This window comes from Puma concolor, chromosome C1 (genome assembly GCF_028749965.1).
Source record: "Puma concolor isolate L17-30 chromosome C1, mPumCon1.1.hap2, whole genome shotgun sequence".
Taxonomy (NCBI): Eukaryota; Metazoa; Chordata; class Mammalia; order Carnivora; family Felidae; genus Puma; species Puma concolor.
Window position 1 is genome coordinate 141,259,190 of NC_141674.1, and position 20,642 is coordinate 141,279,831.

Here is a 20,642-nt window from a genome sequence, read left to right on the forward strand (position 1 = left end):
TTCTTGTGGGCCCCTCTCCCTGTGTTGCCCTCTGAGAGGTTTTTTGGTGTTGGGATGGGTAGTCAGATCAGATGTATATTGTGGCTGTAGTCAAACTTGTGTATATGGTTATCCTCTCCTCTCCCCAGGGAAAGAGTCACTGGTATGACACCAGTCCCTGAAGGAACTACTTGCAGGATGCAAAACGATAGGAGCTTCTTTGGAGTAACTCCTGCTGAATGGGGTGGTTGAAGTGGGAGGAGCCTCAGGATAATGTGGGGGTGGGGCCTGAGGTGTTAGAAGTGCCAAGTAGAAAGTGTTCCACTGGTTCCTGCAAGGGTTGGGCTACCTAGTGTGGGAAGTGGGGGACGAGGAGAGAAATGATACCTGCCAGCTCTTCTGTTCTTAGAGAAGTCTCTTGATGATTCTTGCCCTCTAGTACACATTCTGAGATTAGTAAATAAATCTCCTTCATATATACCTCATGTGCTTTTCAAACTGTTACCTCTATGATGTATCTCTGAGGTGTTGTTTGTTATGCTGTCTCTTTAATGGCAGGGACTCAGATTTCTATTGTCTTTAGGCTTTCCCAGAGGGGAGCCTGCTGATTTTTAAAGAACCTAGTGTTAGGCCTCACTGATTGCAAAAACTCATGAAGTTAAACCCCACTAGTTTTCAAAGCCAAATGGTATAAGGACTCCTCTTCCTGATGCAGGTCCTGCTTGTGTGGGGTCGGCTCTTCTCCCTTTTCCATACTTGTGGTGCCCCTCCTGTTTTGGTTAGTCTCACCTAGAGCTTAGTTCTTGACTTGACCGCTGCCCCTCCTACCGTTTTTGATGTGGCCTCCTAAGATTAATTGTGGATAGTCTGTTCTGCCAGGGTTAGGGTCATTTTTGGGTAAGTTGTGCTAATATGGCTATTATCTAGGTGTGTCCATGGGATGAGGTGGGCTCAGGATCCTCCTACTCACCATCTTCCCAGAAGTGCTAAAATAACTTTAAATAATGGCAAATGAAGTCACATGCTGTGTAAGCAAATGACAAATGTATTTCATGTCCCCCTGTAATCAAATTGAAATCTGAGGAATAAAATTTATATCAAAATATTATTGATTCCAATAGTAAAGACATAACTTAGAGTTTTTAAAGAAAAATAGGAGAAAGAAAAAAACAGCTATCAATGAACTATAGTAACCATGATCTTTCAAGGCAAAAACCTGAAATAAAAAAATGCTGAGTCATGGAAGCCTTAGTCAATTCTAAAAGTGCTAATTATTCAGGGTCATTAAATCTTGTACCCTTTTCAATGTTAGTAGGTATTTGAACATTAAAAAACCTTCAGTTTGCTATTCTATTAAAGCTCCTCTATAATCACACCATCATAAGTCACTATTATTTGGCTATTGTAAATAATGCTGCAGTGAGAATGAAGATGCAGATATCTCTTTGAGATAGTGATTTAATTTCCTTTAGATATACACCCAAAAGTAGAATTCATGGATCATGATAGGTTGATTTTTAATTTTTCAAAACCCTTCCATAGTGGCTGCACAAATTTACATTCCCAATAACAGTTTTCAAGGGTTCCCTTTTCTTTAGGTACTTGCTAGTGTTTATTTTTTTCTTTTGGATAATAGCTATTCTAACAGGTGTGAGGTAATATCTCATCGTGGTTTTGATTTGCATTTTCCTGATTAGTGATATTGAGCAGCTTTCCATGCCTGATGGCCATTTGAATACCTTATTTGGAAAAATGATTATTCAGGCACTATGCCTTATTTCTAAATTAGATTATCTGAGGATTTGGGGATTTTTTTTTTTTTTTTGGCTATTTAGTTGCATGAATTTCTTGTGTATTTTGGATATTAACTCCTTATCAGATATGTGGTTTGCAAATATTTTCTCCCATTCCATAGGTTGCCTTTGTTACTCCATTGATTTTTTTCTTTTTGTCACCTTTTTAAGAGAAGTTTTTATTTAAATTCTAGTTAACATACCATGTGATATTAGTTTCAGGTGTACAATATAATGATTCAACACTTCATACAGCATACAATAGCCAAGACATGAAAACTTAAATGTTCACTGGCAGATGTATGGATAAAGAAAATGCAGGGTGTATATATATGGAATATTATTCAGCCAGAAAAGAAGGAAATCTTACCATTTGTGACAACATGAATGAATCTTAAGGGTGTGATGTTAAGTGAAATGTCAGACAGGGAAAGACAATTTCTGTATGATCTCACTAATATGCAGAATCAGGAATACTGATTTTATAGAAACAGGAAACAGACTGATAGTTGCCAGCATTGATGGATGGGGTGAGAAAAATGGGTGAAGGTGGTGAAAATGTATGAACTTCCAGTTATAAGTTATGAGGATGTATTATACAGTATGGTGACTATAGCTAATAATACTGTATTGCATATTTGAAAGTTTCTCAGAGTAGACCTTAAAAATTCTTGTTACTAGAAAAAAAAAATTATTTGAGGTGATAGATGTTAGCCAAAGTTATTATGATAATCATTTTGCAATATATTAATATAGTAAAGAATTATGGCATCTACCTTAGAGTTACATGATGTTTTATGTCGATGTTTTAATAAAACTGGAGAAAAGAAAAAAAAAAATCACTGCTGTTTGATAGCAATGTTGTCACTTAGGATCACCAGATTTTGCAAACAAAAATAGAGTACACTCAGATAAATTTGAATTTAGATAAAAAGTGACTTTTTTTTTTTAAGTGTAAGTATGTACCATGCAATATTTGGGAGATTAGGCAGTGTATTTCATTAACTGTTCCAACTGTGTTGCAATCGTAAAACATGTTGAACTGATCTGAAACTAATTGGGGATCTTTCTACACGAGATTTTTGGATTAAAATGGTACACTAGGACAAAGTTTCAGTTTGACCCCATCAAAGCTGGGGTACTTTTCTGAACCACCATTAAATTAGTCAGCATCAATTTTACAACATCTGTTAGTGCACATCTATGTGACAGGCTCTGTGCTGAAGCATTCTTCCGGCAACAGAACTGGACCTTTGGCAGGCACTTGTTTGTGGAGTTTGTGACAAGGATGGCTTTTAATCTTCAAAGCTACTAAAAATTCAACTTCTAGGAAAACAGCCTAAGCTAGGAGTACAAACCAATGTTGAAAAAGTTTAATGCCTGTTTTTTGTGTCATTAAATTGCCACTCATTTTTAATACAGGAATATTGCTCTTTATACTAGAATATGTCGGAAGTTTTAATTTAAATGTAATATTACACAATACAAAATTAAAGCACTTAGAGCCTCTTTTTATTGTATTATAAGATCAAAGCAGATTATAGCATTTCAACCTTGTCTGTTTTGCCTGTTTCCTTTTAAGAAAGCAAATTTCATAACCATAGCATTACATGTAAGTACACTGAAATAAAATTGCAAGTGTAACAGAAATGAAACATTTTATGAAATAATTTAGTATGATGAAACAACTGTTAGGTCAACTAATAATTAAAGAGAGAAAATCTACTAGGATGACTTAAGGTTAGACACTGTAAAAGAGAATGATTTAAGTATCCAAGGATTAAGAGGTTCTTGGAAAACTTTTTAAGCTCTTAGCAAAATTGATCATGATTATAAAAAGTGTAAAATATGTCTAAAATAATATTTAAGAAAAATGAATTGGTTTGCAAGCTTATCGCTTTGTTGAACAATTAATGGATAGTTGAACTTATACCTATTTAAAAAGAAAAAAAAACATAATTTTGTTTCATAATTTTTTCAGAGTTAACTATAAATTTTAATTCCTTTTTAACCAATATAGTTTAAGGGTCTTTTTATGTACAGGTTGTCTTTGGATAGGTTCTCCCACTATCTTAAGAGTGGATTTGTTGTATTTTTTAAAATTTTATATTTAAATATGATATGCATGCAAAAAATGCATATAAATGTGTCACTCCAGTTTTCACAGCTAAATTACCTATGTAATCAATACTCAAATTCAGAACAGAGAACATTACCAACACCCTAGAAGCCCTGTCCTTCTTTCCAGTTATTCCCCTTCCCCTCCCAAGGGTAAGCATCACCCTGACTTCTAGTAGCAGTTCTATTTCTGTAGTTCATATTCATGTAATTATGTAGTATGTGCTCTTTTGCATCTGGCTTCTTTTACACAGCATTGTTTATTAGTGTCATCATTTTGTTGCACATAGTGATAAAGCATTCATTTTAATTAATTATTATATAATATCCTATTATGTAGCTATTCCCCAGCTGATATATCCATTCTGGTATTGATGGGCATTTAAGCAATATCTTTCTTGTGGTTATCATATATCATGGTGGTATAGTCTTTTATAGGAGTATTTGTCTTTTTTTTTTAACAGATGTGTGCATTTCTGTTGGTTTAGATCTCAGAGTGGAATTGCTAGGTCTTAGGGTATGTTAAGCTTTAGAATTCCCAAACTCTTTTCTGAAGTGTTTTTATCATTTTCCAACAACTTTGTAGTTGCTATACATCTGTCAAAACTTTTTCATTTTAGCCATTCTTGGGACATGTTATTGGAGGTTTATTTTGCATTTCTGATAATTAATAAAGTAGAGCGCCCTTTCATGCTTACTGGCCATTTGGCTATCTTTCTTTGTAAATGTTTAAGTCTTTTACTTTTGTTTTTCTTTTTTCACTGACTTTAGAAGTTCTTATATATTTTGGATATAAGTCCTTTGTTGGATGTGTGTGTGTGTGTGTGTGTGTATGTGTGTGTGTGTGTGTCTGTGTGTGTGTGTGTGTGTGTGTATGGCTGGACTGTTGTATATGCATGTCTTCAACTCTGTTAATTGCTTTCTCCTTCATGATTTCTTTTGATGAATTAAAAGTTCTTAATTTTAATATGACACAATCGATTTCCATCCTGTATGGCTTGTATCCTGTTTATAAAAAACAAAATCCTTTCCTACTGCAAGGTCACAAAGACTCTTTTTTCCCCCCTTCTAAAAGCTTTAATTTTTTCCATGTATTTATTCAGTTTCTGTATATTTTATTTTTAATTTTTATTTTTTGAGTATAGTTGACACATGATCTTTCATTAGTTTCAGATATACAACATAGAGATTCAACAACTCTGTTATGTTATGTTCACTGCAAATATAGCTACCACATATCCCTATGCAATGCAATTACAATATCATTGACTATATTCCCTATGATTTAGATTTACAATGCATTTGGAAATGATTGAGTATGGTAGAAGGTAAAAGCAAAAATATATTTCTTTCCTATATAAATATCCAACTGATCCAGCTGCACGGCAGTATCCTGTTGGTCATAAATCGAGTGACTACTTTTTTACAGGTCTATTTCTTAGACTTTTTCTATTCATTGGTTAGTCTCTCCTTGTTCCAATACCACTCTGTCTTAATTACTACAGTTTTATAGCAGCAACATGGTTTTAAGTGCTTGGAAATATGATTGGAAATCATATGTTCAAAGCCTGAATTTTAATCTTCTGGATAATTAAGTTATAGCTTACATGTATTGATACAATGTGGGGAGCATAAAACACTTATGAAACAATTTAAAATATCTTGGCTAGTAAGATGAGAATGAAGATTATTATGGCATGTTCAGTACTGTGTTCAAATTTAGTAGGTATTTGGATTCTTGGTATGAGAGAAACAATTGAAGACAACAAGAAATTAAAAGAAAAAACGTGTACAATTATATAATCAAGTGCAAAATGGTGTGGTGTAAACCAGGTGCTATACAGATGAAGGAAAAGAAAAGGTCAGTGAGGAATGAAGTAGTTAGAAAAGGCTTCATAGAGGAAGTGGGGCTTGAACAAATCCTTGAATTGATTTGGACTTGACTAGGTCACTCTTTTTTAAAAAAATTTAATTTTTTTATTTTAAAAATTTTTTTAATTAAAAAATTTTAATTTATTTTTGAGAGAGAGCATGAGTGGGGAAGGGACAGAAAGAGAGAGGACAGAGGATACAAAGTGGGCTCTGTGTTGACAGCAGCAAGCCCAGTGTGAGGTTGGAAACTCACAAACCACAAGACCATGACCAGAGCTGAAGTCAGATACTCAACAACTGAGCCACTCAGGCGCCCCAAATTAAAAATTTTTAATTTTAATTCCAGTATCATTAACATACAGTGTTATATTAGTTTCCATTGCACAATATAGTGACTCAACTATTTTCTACATTACCCCGTGCTCCTCATGATAAATATACTCTTTAATCCTTATCACCTATTTCACCCATCCCCCCACCCATCTTCCCTTTGATAACCACCAGTTTGCTTTCTAGAGTTAACAGTCTGTTTCTTGGTTTGTCTCTCTTTTTTCTTTGTTCATTTTTTCTTAAATTCTTAAATTGTCTTAAATTATTGCAAATGGCAAGATTTCATGTTTTATGGCTGAATAATAGTCGTGTGTGTGTGTGTGTGTGTGTGTGTGTGTACACTACATCTTATTTATCCATTCATCTGTTGATGGACACTTGGGTCTATTTCCACAATATTGTTATTGCTGCAATAAACATAGGGTTGCATCTGTCCCTTTGAATTAATGTTTTTGCATTTTTTGAGCAAATACCCAGTAATGTGATTACTGGATCACAGGGTAGTTCCATTTTTGACTTTGTGAAGAACCTCCATACCATTATCCACAGTGACTGCACCAGTTTGCACTCCCACCAGCAGTGCACAAAGGTTCCTTTTTCTCCACATCTTCTCCAATACTTGTTTTTTCTTGTGTTTTTGATTCCAGTCATTCTGACAGGTGTAAGGTGATATTTCATTGTAGTTTTGATATGTATTTCCCTGATAATGAGTAATATTAAGCATCTTTTCTTGTGTCTGTTGGTTATCTGTATGTCTTCTTTGGAGAAATGTCTTTTCGTGTGTTCTGCCCATTTTTTTTTTAATGTTTATTCACTTTTTGAGAGACAGAGACAGAGTGTGAACCGGGCAGGGGGCAGAGAAAAAGGGAGACACAGAATCGGAAGCAGGCTCCAGGCTCTGAGCTGTCAGCACAGAGCCTGACGTGGGGGGCTTGAACTCACAGACCGTGAGATCATGACCTGAGTTGAAGTCGGTCGCTCAACCGACTGAGCCACCCAGGTGCCCCTGCCCATTTTTAAATTGGATTATTTGGGTTTTGCGTGTTGTATAAGATCTTTATGTATTTTGGATACCAACTCTGTATTGGATGTCATTTGTAAATACTTTCTCCCATTCTGTAGGCTGCCTTCTAGTTTTGTTGAATTACTGCCTGTGCTATCTTCTAGGATTTTTATGGTTTCAGGTCTTACATTTATGTCCTTAATCCATTTTGAATTTATCTTTGTGTATTGTGTAAGCCAGTGGTCCAGTTTCATTCTTTTGCATGTTGCCATCTAACATGAGTTTTCTCAACACCATTTGTTGAAGAGGCTTTTCCCCTATTGCATGTTCTTTCCTCCTTTGTCCAAGATTAATTGACTATATAACTGTGGGGTTTTTTTGGGCTTTTTATTCTATTCCACTGATCTATGTGCCTATTTTCATGCCAGTATCCCTCTGTTTTGATTACATGTAGTATATAACTTGAAATCTGGAATTGTGGTACCTCCAGCTTTGTTTTTCTTTTTAAAAATTCTTTTGGCTATTTGAGGTCTTCTGTGGTTCCAGGTAAATTTTAGAATTTTTTGTTCCAGTTCTATCAAAAATCATTGCTGGTATTTTGATAGGGATTGCATGAAATATGTAGATTGCTTTGGATGGTATGGAAATTTTAACATTATTTGTTCTTCTAATCCATGAGCATAGAATATCTTTCTACTTGTTTGTGTCCTCTTCAATATCTTTCATCAGTGTTTTATACTTTTCAGAGTATACGTATTTCATCTCCTTAAGTTTATTCCTAAATATTTTATGATCTTTGGTACAATTGTAAATGGGATTGCTTTCTTAATTTCTCTTTCTGTTGCTTCATAATTTGTACATATAAATGCCATGTATTTCTGTACATTAACTTTGTATCCTGCAACCTTACTGAATTCATTTATCAGTTGTAGTAGGTTTTGGGTGGAGTCTTTAGGGCTTTCTATGTACAGTATCAAGTCATCTGCAAATAGTGAAAGTTTTATTTCTTCCTTACCAATCTGGATACCTTTTATTCCTTCCTCTTGCCTGATTGCTGCATCTAGGACTTCCGGTGCTATGTTAAATAATAGTGGTGAGAGTGGACATCCCTGTCTTGTTCCTGACCCTTGGGGAAAGAAATGTTTCTGTTTTTCACTACTGAGTATGATATTAGCTGTGGGTTTTTCATATATAGCCTTTATGGTGTTGAGATATGTTTCCCCTCAACATACTTTGTTGAGGGTTTTTATCATGAATAGATGTTGTACTTTGTCGAATGCTTTTTCTACTTCTATTGAAATCATCACATGGCTTTTATACCTTCTTTTATTGATGTGATGTATCATATTGATTGACTTGGGAATATTGAACCACCTTGCATCCCAGGGATAAATCCCACTTGACTGTGGTGAGTGATTTTTTTTAATGTATCATTGGATTTGGTTTGATAGTGTTTTGTTAAAGATTTTTTGCCTCTATGTTCATCAGAGATATTGGCCTATAGTTCTCTTTTTTTGTAGTGTCATTATCTGGTTTTGGTATCTGGGTAATGCTGGCTTCATAGAATGAATTAGGAAGTTTCTCCTTCCTCTTCTCTTTTTGAGAATAGGTATTAACTCTTCTTTAAATGTTTGGTAGAATTCCCTGGTGAAGCTGTCTAGCCCTAGACTTCTGTCTGCTGGGAGTTTTTTGATTCAATTTCACTGCAGATAATCTGTCTGTTAAAATTTTCTATTTCTTCTTGATTCAATTTTGGGGGTTATATGTTTCTAGGAAGTTATCTGTTTCTTCTACATTGTCCAATTTGTTGGCATATAATTTTTTATAATATTGTCTTACAATCTCTTGTATTTTTGTGGTGTAAATTGTTATTTCTCCCTTTCATTTCTGATTTTTGAGTTCTATTTTATTTACTATTTTTTTTATGAGTCTGGCTAAGGTTTATCAATCTTGTTGCTCTTTTCAAAGAACCAGCTCCTGGTTTCATTGATCTCTTCTATTGTTTTTATTAGTTTTATTTCTGCTCTATTCTTTATAATTTCCTTCCTTCTAGTTTTGGGTTTGATAGTTCTTTTTCTAGTTCCCTTAGAAGTAAGTATAGGTTGTTTATTTGGGATTTTTCTAGCTTCTTTAGGGAAGCCTGTATTGCTATAAACTTCCTTTTTAGAATAGCCTTTGCTGAATCCCAAAGATTTTAGGCCATCATGTTTTCATTTTCTTTTGTCTCCATGTATTTTTTTTATTTCCTCTTTCATTTCCTGGTAAACCATTCATTGCTTACTAGTATGTTATTTAACCTCCATGTATTTGTGTCCTTTCCAGATTTTCACTTGTAGTGGATTTGTAGTTTCGTAGCATTGTGGTCAGAAAAAAAATGCATGGTATGACTTCAATCCTTTTGAAATTGTTGACACTTGTTTTTGGCCTAAATATGTCTTCTAGAGAATGTTCCATGTGCACTTCAAAAGAACATGTATTGTTTTCATATAAAATGTTCTGAATATATGTTAGATCCTTCTGGTCCACTGTTTTCTTATTGATTTTCTGTTTGGACTATGTATCCATGTCAGTGGGGTGCTAACACCCTACTATTATTGCATTGCTGTTGATTACTTCCTTTATATTTGTTATTAGCTGCTTTATGTATTTGGGTGCACCCATGTTGAGTGCCTAAGTATTTACAATTTTTAAAAAAATTTACACTTGTCGTATCTTGTTGGATTGTACTGTTTATGATTACATAGTGTCTTTCTTTGTCCCTTGTTATGTAGCCTGTGTTTTAAAGTCTATTTTGTCTAAGTATTGCTGTTCCAGCTTTCTTTTCATATCCATTTGAATGATGTTACCCCATTGCTTCACTTTGAATTTGCATGTTTCTTTAGGTCTGAAATGACTCATAGGCAACATATAGGTGGGGCTTTTTTCTTTTTATCCATTCTGTCACTCTATGTCTTTTGATTGGAGCATTTAGTTCATTTACATTCAAAGTAATTGTTGATATATATTTGCCATTTTGTTACTTGTTTTATGGTTGTTTTTTAGTTCCTCTCTGTTCTTCTCTTCTCTTGCTCTCTTTTCTCATGATTAGTTGACTTTAGTGAAATACTTGCATTCCTTACTCTTTATTTTTTTTTTAATATCTACTACTGTTTTCGATTTGTGGTTACCATTTGGTTTATATATAATATCTGCATACTCTATATTAAGCTGATGGCTGCTTAATTTTGAACTCATTCTTTATTCTTCTCCCCTCCATATTTCAGATATTTGTTATATTTTACATTCTCTAAAAAAATTTTTTTAAATGTTTATTTTTGAGAGTGTGCATACGTGAGAGAGTGCCAGTGGGGGAGGGGCAGAAAGAGAGGGATACAGAGGATCTGAAGTGGGCTCTGTGCTGACGGCAAAGAGCCCGATCGATGCAGGGCTCGAACTCACGTACCATGAGATCATGACCTGAGCCAAAATTGGACACTTAACCCAACAATCCACCCAGGTGCCCCTGTATCTTTTAATTTTGTGCTTCTCTTGACTGATTTTAGATATACTTGTTTTTGCATTTGTGCTCCCTATTTTCCTTACCCTTGCTTATGGTTTTTGTTTTCCACTCAGATCCCTACCTTTCTTATAGGGCTGGTTTAGTGGTCATGAATTCATTTAACTTTTGCTTGGGAAACTCTATCTCCCCTTCTATTCTGAATGTTGGCCTTGCTGGTATTCTTGGCTGCAGATTTTACCCTTTTAGCACTTTGCATATATTGTGCCACTCCCTTCTGGCCTACAAAATTTCTCCTGAAAATCGGCCAATAGCCTTATGGGATTTCCTTTGTAACTGTCTTTTCTCTTGCAACCTTTCAAATTCTTTATTATTATTATTGTTATTGCATTTTAATTACTATGTGTCTTGGTGTGAATTTCCTTGGGTTGATTTTGTTGGGGGCTCTCTGTGCCTCTTGAATCTGAATCTCTGTTCGTCTCCAGATTGGGAATTTTCAGTTTTTATTTCTTCAAATACATTTTCTTCCCTCTCTTTCTCTTCTGGGATCCCTATAATGTGAATGTTATTAGGCTTGATGGGGTCACTGAATCTTCTTAAGTCTGTTCTCATTATGCAGTATTTGTGTTTCACCTGTTCAGCTTGATTGCTTTCCATTACTGGATCCTCCAGGTCACTTATACATTCCTCTGCTTCCTGTAGCCTACTGTTTATTCCATCTATTGCATTTTTATGTATTGCATTTATTATCTGATTTTTTTTTTTTTACCTCTTTGTCAAGGGTCTCACAGATTTCCTTCACCCTTTTCTGAAGTCCAGTGAGTATCTTTATGATCATTAATTTCTGAATCATATTACTTGTTTCACTTGGATCTCCTGCTGTGATTTTTGTCCTTTTGTTGGGGACATAGCCTGTGTCATTTTCTCTACCTGTTTCTGTTAGAGGAGTTAGCCACATCTTATGCTTTTGAAATTAGTCACTTTATGAAGTAGGGGTCTTATAGTCCTCTGCAGTACAGTTCCCCCCCCCCCCCCCCCCCTTCACCAAAACCTGGAGCTGCAGGAAGTCTCGTGTGTTGCTTGCATCCTGCTAATTTTAATTTGTCTGGGTCGCTTTTTAAATCCAGACGTCTGTACTGACTCTGCCTGTAGTGGGCTGTGCTTGCTCTATGTGGTGTGAGACCCAGGCAGCAGTGTGTCTAAATTTGCGCTGAGCAGCTGCTAGTCTTTGGCTAGATCCCCCAAAGTGCAGTGGCCACCGGGGCATGTTGTGTGGTGGCTGGGAGCACATAGCATCTGCGTGTGGTATTAACAAAACTTGCACGGAGGCCAGCAGGCTTGGGGTGGGTGAGTCCTCAGAACTCACGGGCGGGTCCCACTCCTAACTGGTTAGGTAGTATCTGTGCAGGGCCACCTCCTGCAGGTGGCTTTGTATTTATGCTTGGGGGATGAGGGAGGAATAACGGCACCTGCTACTTTGTTCCTAAAGAAGGAATAGCTCCCTCCTGTTTCTTCCACACATTGTGCAAAGTGTCAATTCTGTGGTGCTTCTCCAACAGCTGTTGTCTTTTTAAGGGCAGGGACCCAGCTATCACTTGCCTTCCTTGGCCCGGTGCTGAACCAGCTGACTTTTACAGCTCTATGCTCCAGGTCCTGTTTGTTATACAGTCACAGAATTAAGTGCCGTTTTCAAAGCCAGTCATTTTGGGGATTCTTCTTCTCCATGGAGGTTCCCTGGTGCTTTTCCCTGTCTTTGCTTCCTCTCCTGCAGGCAGCTCCTGACCATTTCTGCCTTTTCCTCACCTCTCAGATGTGGCTGCTTCTCTACATTTAGTGTTTTCGGTCAGTCTTCAGATTGCTCTTTGGTTTATTTACTCAGATGTGAGTGATATCTAGTTGTAATGTGGGATAGGGTGAGCCTAGGGACCTCCTATTCTAGGGCCATCTCTACTCAGTGATTACGTCACTCTTAATGCATAATATATTAGTCTTCATTTTTGTTTCCCGTATCTCCTTAATATATCAAATCTACTCTCCTATCCTGCTCTATTTCCTTAGATGCATGCCTCTTTATTTACGGTTTCAAAAACTAATGGTTTTAACCCTGACTGCACATCTGAGGCACCTTGGAAACTGTAATACTGATTCCCAGGCCTCATCACTAATAAAATCACCCTTTGGGTGTGGCAGCCAAATCATCAGTCTGCTTACATGTCTTCCCAGGTATTTCAAATGTACAGAGTTGAGCACTGAAGCAGACTGTGCATTCAATGGTTCTCAACTGGGGGCAGGTTTGTTGGGATCAATTTAGGACACCATGTTAAATGTTTTTTTCAGATATGCATTTTGTTCCCTTCCCCATCCTTCCCCCCATCCAGCAAGGTCTTCAGATTTTTTTGTCATGACCAGGAATTGCTATTGGCATCTAGAGAGTAGAGGTCAAGGATGGTGCTGAACATCTTATAATGCACAGGCCAGCTCCCACAACAATCACCCAGTTCAAAATGGCTATAGTGTAGAAATAGATAAAACCTGCTTTGGAGCAACATGAAAACCAGTTGTAAGAAGAGGAAATAGATTTGGAACTAAAAGCAGAATTCTGTTTAAATGTAAGGATTATATTGATGTTACAAGTGACAGAAGTCCAAAAAAGAAATGAAAGTTTTATATTTGAAGCCAGAGAACTGTTTGAAGTGTAGTATCTGTAATTGAAATTTTTAGATAGGTTTCAATACATTTTCAAAGAAATTCAGAGCATGCAGAGTTCAACAGAATGAAATTTGAAGTTTCTTTATCTATGAAATGTGGCAACAGTGTTAACCTGAAAGTTCTTTTGGTTTAAATTCAACAACTCTTTGATATTTTTAATCAGTTAGTAAACTTGACAATGACCATGAAGAGCCAAAATAGAAATACATACACACACACACTATATATATATATATATATGTACACACTGGAATCACTCCAAATTCCAGTGCTGGGTTTTTTTTTTTTTTCTTAAATTTTTTTCAATGTTTATTTATTTTTGGGACAGAGAGAGACAGAGCATGAACGGGGGAGGGGCAGAGAGAGAGGGAGACACAGAATCGGAAACAGGCTCCAGGCTCTGAGCCATCAGCCCAGAGCCCGATGCGGGGCTCGAACTCACAGACCGCGAGATAGTGACCTGGCTGAAGTCGGACGCTTAACCGACTGCGCCACCCAGGCGCCCCTCCAGTGCTGGGTTTTAATACTAGTTGTGTAACCCGATGCATGCTCCTATATGTTTCCATTTTGTCTATTACAAAATGAGGGACGTGGGTCAGATGATTGGAATGACTCCTTCCCACGGTTAACATCTATATAAAAATTCCTCAGTTCTGGTCAAAATACAAATTTCACAACAAAACCTATTTCTCAGTGATAGGTCTAAATTTCAAAGGCTCACCTTCATTTTAAATAGCAAATTTATATTTAAGATGGATAATTTTATGGATTTCTTTATGGGGTCCATTGAATAAGTGAAAAATGATCAAACTGATATGTTTTTCTTATTGCAGTCCATAAAAGTCCACTACTTTCTACTATTTATCAGTAAGATTCTCTTGGATTATATTTCCCAAAACTGAATCTTACCAGTAACATTTCTGAAAAAAAAATTTAACTGGCAGTTACTGCTTCTCATGTTGTTTTTGGAAACTGTTACAAAGCAACATGACAAAAGAAGCCTTGGCACCCCGCACACAGTACAGAACCACAGCCCGAGGATCTTTTTAACCAGTAGATGGCACTTCCTAACTGTTAAAGCCAGTGTTGATACTTCAAGAGAACATGGCTCAAACAATGGTGCAAGGTGGGAAATGCCTAAGTAACATGCACATTAGAAACAGAGTGCTGCAAGGCCATGGACCAAGTAATTATTTTTTTGTGGGAGCTGTCCTTTGCACTGTAGGATGTTTAACAGCATCCCTGGCTTCTACCTACTAGATGTCTAAAGTAGCACCCCTTCCACTTTGCCTGCCTCAAGTTGTGACAAAAAAATCTCCAGACATTGCTAAATTTCCCATGAGGCAAAACTGCTCCAATTCAGAACCACTGAGAAGTCAAAAGCTATGCAAACAGATTTATAATTATACACAAGGATTAAATCTCCTATTGCTGAGTGAAAGCCAGACATAAAAGTGAACATACTATATCTATAGTTTCATACAAATAAAGCATGAAAACAGACAAAACCAATTTATGCAGCAGGTGAGAGGAGGAAGAGCCAGTAATGTTCTGTCTTGATCTGGGTGCTGCTTACATAGATGAAAATTTACTGAGCACTTATGATAGGTGCACTTTTTTGCATATATACTTCAATAAACATTTTCCACAATGCTAGGCTATATATGGTATACTGCTTTGTATTTTTCATAATGAATGAAAACTTTGTAGCCATTTCTCTTTGAATCAACACTTAGTTACATGTTAGCTAAGCAGAGTTCTAAATCAAGGTGTGAACTAAAGTTTATCATCTCCATGTGTTCCTTTTAAAGTCACTTAATTGAAAAATACAGAAAAAATCCAATTCACTAATTGATTTGGTAAAAGTTACTTGGTTCTCCTGAGATTGTCTCTATTCCTATAGGCAAAAGCCACACAAATCTATGATGATGCTATGTTTAAAATGCTGTAAAAAGCCACAAATGAGGCATTTCTGTAAAGTATCATAGTTTCTATCTCTTGCTAAAATGGAGAAATATATTTCATTTAGCTGCTGAGGCAAATTTTGTCAAAACAAACTACATTTATCTGCCTCCAGGAGTTAGGGATTCTTTTTTTTTTAAGTATTTATGAGATTCATATTGTAGTATTACCCTTATTCTTCTTTTCCTGTACAGACACTACTTCAAAGTAATACACCTGTACCATAACACTTAACAGGTAATAAAGAAAATTTAAAGCTACAATGAATCTAGAATTCTCAACTGCATTTATTTAAAAACCACATCTTTTAAAAGAACTAAAACTTAAAAATATTGCAATGAAAAAACAGACTGTCATAACCAAATGTGATTTATTTTTAGAGAAAAATAACAGGTTTTTCCAATAAAGGGAAGAAATAACAATATGAGATCATGTCCTGATTACATGTTAATTACCACATCCATGGATGTGATCAACATGTACTCAATGATAATATGAATGAACATTTGAGATTTAAAAATCACAAACCACTTGCCAATGCTGTAAACCCATAAATGTTGAAATAAATACCCAGAAATAAGTAAATTTTAAAAATTTAAGCTTTTGAGTGTTTACAGATCAACCCAAATGTTATGTACAAATAGTACTGCCAGTAAGCTGACACTGCTGTTAGTTTCCACCTAATTTCTTCATAATATGGCTATCTGGTGTTGCATTAGTGAAGATACTTCCCACAAACACATGGGTACCCCAGAGACTATGACGAATCACTTTACAGCAGCCAAGATCATCCACAGAGAATCCTAAATGTCGATAGCGTTCATCTGTTTCAAAAAGAGTGTTGTTTGTATATGATCCAAAAAACTGGAGGAAATAAAAATCATATTCATTAGCAAGAAAGGCAATGATGTAACAGTTTTTATGCAAACATGAATACGTATCTATTTTAACACCCCAAATATTAAAAAAAATCAAATAAAAAGGGCAGTTTAGGTACTGCATGTGACCAAACACCTCTTCATCTAATACCTGTCCTTCTGGAAATGTGAAACCAATAATCTAGCAAATACACGTTATCTAGAACCAAACATCTAGAATTAAACTAAGTTTTTCATTTCTAGTCTACACTACATGTTACTTTTTGAAAATAAGCTACAAAAAATTTCATTTTTACCTGTAAGATACACCCAGAATGTGGGTGACAATAGTGGTTCTTATTTTTTCAAAGTATAATTTCGGAAAAGTAATTTTTTGGAAGTTAACATTTATAAATATTTAATAACACCCATATTTTAATTCTAAAAGTTTTTCTTCCTTAAGCTATGCTAATTTGTAACTGTCAAACAGTAAACACACTAATTCATTAATATAAATCAAACAGTATTTATTAGAGTAAAAAATAATAAAAAGTGATAGTGGTCCCTCAAAGGTTGTGAATGCAACTGATTCATAGTGGCATTCTCTGGGTAAAATTGTGAGGTTAAAACAAAAGTCTTAAATCATCTATTTCTACCAAAGTTATAAACAATTTTATACTGTAAATAGTTTTACAATAAAAAACATTCCTACTTCAAATTAATCTGGCTTTCAAAATGTAATTACTCACTGCCAAACCAGATGATGGGTCAATAAAGTCAGCCCAATAGCCTTCAGCTCGAAGAGCGTAGCAAATTTCCTTAGCACCATTAATGAACTGCATTAAAAAAAGACACAAATATGCTGAAGATAGCATCTCTGTGGGTTTTAGTTTTTAACAAATTTTTAAATATCTTTTGCTTCAGAGAATTGGATAAGATTATAGCGTAATTTATCATTAGTTGTAAACACTTTTACTTCCTTCAAAAAGTCTAAATTGTGTATTTTTCTTCTAAATTACTTCCTGTTTTATGAAAAATTTCTAATCAGTTCTGTGCTGTTAACTCCCAAATTTGTCATGAATTAGAAAATATTATTGCTATTTTGTATTATAGTGTAAGAAAGGGAAAACAAAATATTCATAATGAAAAAACATGAACCATTCATATGTTAAAAATGTGTGTCTTTCAAAAACACATCTATCCATACTCATGGTCATGATACATGTCATGATACACATTATACCTTTCTGTATTTTTTGTACAGGACATAATTATTACAGACCATGTGTCTGTATATCTTATTCAAAATCTTGGTCTTTCCATTCTCATTTGTAATTCCTATGATGTCTTTATTAGCTTTATCAGACTAAACAGTGAAAAAGTAACAAATATTAGGACCAGATCAGAGTGTTTAAAAAAAGAAAAAAAGGACAAACCATGAATGTTTAAAAACAAGGGCACATTTCCACTTCTGGCCATTAACAGAATAACAGATGCCAAACATTATCTGCTATTTGGTGAACACCTGCTAAAAGCTGTAAAACAGACTAAAATGTAAGATACAACAGTTTTAAATCCTGAATAATAATTAAAACTGTAATCTTGTGGAGAAGGGCAACAAGTCAAGTGATTTCCATATTTGTTCCAGCTCTCTGTCTGGAACACTGTTTGTCACAGGGCAAAGAAGAAGATCCCAAAGTGATGGTGTCACTAAGCCAAGGAGGTAGAAAGCAAAAGTTCTGGACTGCGAAGTATCTTGAATTTGTGGGTTAGGGTACTGGAAGAAAGATGCACACTGGGGTTCTCAAGCAGTCCACAGAGCAATTCACCCTGGTTCAGTAGCCAAGGGCAGAACTGTGCACTCACAAGGTGAGACTTCTTGAGGAATCTGTCTCACAGAGAGTGCCAGCTGGGGCCTGAGAGCTCAATGGTGTTATCAGGGTTGTGCAGTCCTAGGTAACATGGATTTCTGGACAACACAGGATGATCAGACCTTGCTGAGCACATCTGGCATTCAGCTGAGATGCCCAAACGTCTAAGCCTTAGGAAGATGGGCCATATCCTAAAATTAAGAGGTTAGCAATTTACAGCCTGAAGGCCAAATCCAGCTGGGTGCCTGTATGTGTTAACAGTTTCATTGGAATATATCCATATCTGTCTATGACTACTTTAACAATACAAGGGTAGACACTATGACCTATAAAGCCTAAAAATTTATTATGTGGCTCTTCACAGAAAGTTTGCTGATCCATGCTATAGAGGAAACTTAAGCTAACTTTCTCCCAGCACTTTCTTGTAAAATAATGAAAAACATTAAATAAAAATTGTATTCTTTAGGTTATTTTCACACTTAATACTTACACATATTACTGCATTTCATTAATCCTATTTCTTAGGAAAACTACTGAATATGGTCTAGAAAAGTAATTAAAAAGTATATCAATTTAATGAACAGATCTGCCATACACAAAACTACAAGGAGAACAAAACAATACAAACGTTTGTAAAAGTTAACTAAAAGAATCCCAAAGTATCATAAACAGAATCAGTTTAAGTATTTCTCTTTAGATTTCTGCACATCAACAGCAAACACTGACATCTGGTGGAAAAAAACTACAACAGATTTGAACAAGAGAACTGGACAGTCAACTATGTGTGGTTCTAAAATAACCACTAATGTATCTAAAACAGAAATTTTTTTTTTTTTTGTAGAAAATAGCTTTAATCATTATAAAATTAAAAATAATATGGCATTTCAAAGCCCTGAAACTGGTTACAAAAAACTCACAACTATACTGGGGTCAGTATCAAATGAGGCTCAGAATCTTTAACTGATGAGAAATTAGGACCAATGATTCAATGCACATGTGAGAGCTCTCTAGTGACTAAATGATAGTAATGGTAAATGTATATGTTAGATACTGCCTTAATATGTAAACAGAAAATGTCTGAATTATTGTCTATTTAAATTTCAATTCTCTAAATTCAGATCTCTTTAAAATCAGATAATGTCTTAAGGCCTGCCCTCTCTGTAACTTCCTTGTTAACTAGCATATAACTTGCTCATGATTATTACTACATAAAATTTAATTAGCAAAGCTGTATGTGGGACATTTTAGTATGATGAAGTCATTATCCTAAAACATTCTGTTGAGTATGTGAATTATAATTTACTAATGAAAAGAACCATACATCCAGTCATAAGGAAAATATAAAATAATTCCTAATATCTTACATGAAAATTAGTAAAGGAAATTTTTTCAATTATAGTTAGCTAAGGCGCCTAATGGAGTTAATCTTGACTTGTCACTCGGGCAAAGAAATGTTTTCCTGTCTTGTAGAAACTGATATAACCCAACATCAAACTCTTAAGACTTTAAGTTAGCATTTACCATTTTTCAGGTTGGTGAAAATGAAAAGAAACGCTAATATTCTGGGTAAGCTAGCATGACAGGATATATACAAGGAGAATCTTTTTTGGTGGGCAAATTGGCACCATCTATCAAAACTTAAATTACCCACGGATTCAGTAATTCCCTACTTAGGAATCTACCGATTTTATATTTGGGCATACATGTTTATGCACATACTTTTCACTGCCTATAATAGAAAAAGTTTTTTAAATTTATAAACTACTAAGGGAATTTTTAAAGTAATTAAAAATTTACAGTTTGCCCATGCAATTTTATGCAGATTTTACATAGTATGAAATCTATGTGTAATGCTATGGAAGGGTGTCAAAGCACCTGGTTAAAAGGACAGGAAAAAAAAATATGGGTCTATAATATGTTATCACTGTGCTGCATGTAGTTACTGATTACTCCTTGAAAACTGGAGTAATTTCCACTTTTTATTTGACATGTTTTAAAAACAATTTTTTTTTAAGGTTTAATTCATTTTTCAGAGACAGAGTGTGAGGCAGGAGTGGGAGAAAGGGAGGGAGACACTGAATCTGAAGCAGGCTTCAGGCTGAGCTGTCAGCACAGAACCTGATGCAGTCCTTTAGTACTGAAATATATTAGCAGAGAATAAAGGCTAAAAAGACACCCATCACCTTAAAATGTTGGTATTTAAATAAGATTATAAAATTGTCAGCAATTGAAAATGTGGTTTTTTTTTTTAATTTTAATGTTTATGTTTTTAGAGAGAGAGAGAGAGAGAGAGAGAGACCACACATAAGTTGGGGAGGGGCAGAGAGAGAGGGAAAGAGAAATCCCAAGCAGGCTCCATGCTGTCAGCAGAGAGCCTGACATGGGGCTAGGGCTCATGAACTGTGAGATCATGACCTGACATGAAACCAAGAGTCAAGACACTTAACTGACTGAGCCACCCAGGAGTCCCCAAGAATTACCTTTTCTAAAAGCATTTCTCTTTCATTTTCTACCTCTTCGCTCCAAACAGTCATATCATTCTTGGTTTTCTGTGTTATAGTCAGAATCATTAGTTTGTTGGTGGCTACTTCTGGAAACAGTGACTCAAAATCTATAAATAACAATAAAAATTTCAGGGAGAATTTGCTATAA

General features: G+C 35.3%; 1 protein-coding gene across 5 annotated transcripts in view; it reads right to left on the minus strand.

Annotated features, from left to right (window-relative positions):
* Positions 1-15,613: 15,613 nt before the first annotated feature.
* The window catches only part of MMADHC (metabolism of cobalamin associated D), a 38,129-nt gene continuing 33,100 nt past the window's right edge, over positions 15,614-20,642 (minus strand). For all 5 annotated transcript variants that reach the window (XM_025930890.2, XM_086718556.1, XM_025930882.2 and 2 more), the window contains 3 exons: positions 20,471-20,601; positions 16,869-16,955; positions 15,614-16,126 (listed from right to left, as the gene is read on the minus strand). In XM_025930890.2, the coding sequence (XP_025786675.1) occupies positions 15,932-16,126; positions 16,869-16,955; positions 20,471-20,601 (413 nt within the window). In that variant the 3' untranslated portion in view covers positions 15,614-15,931. The remainder of the gene's footprint in view (positions 16,127-16,868; positions 16,956-20,470; positions 20,602-20,642) is intronic.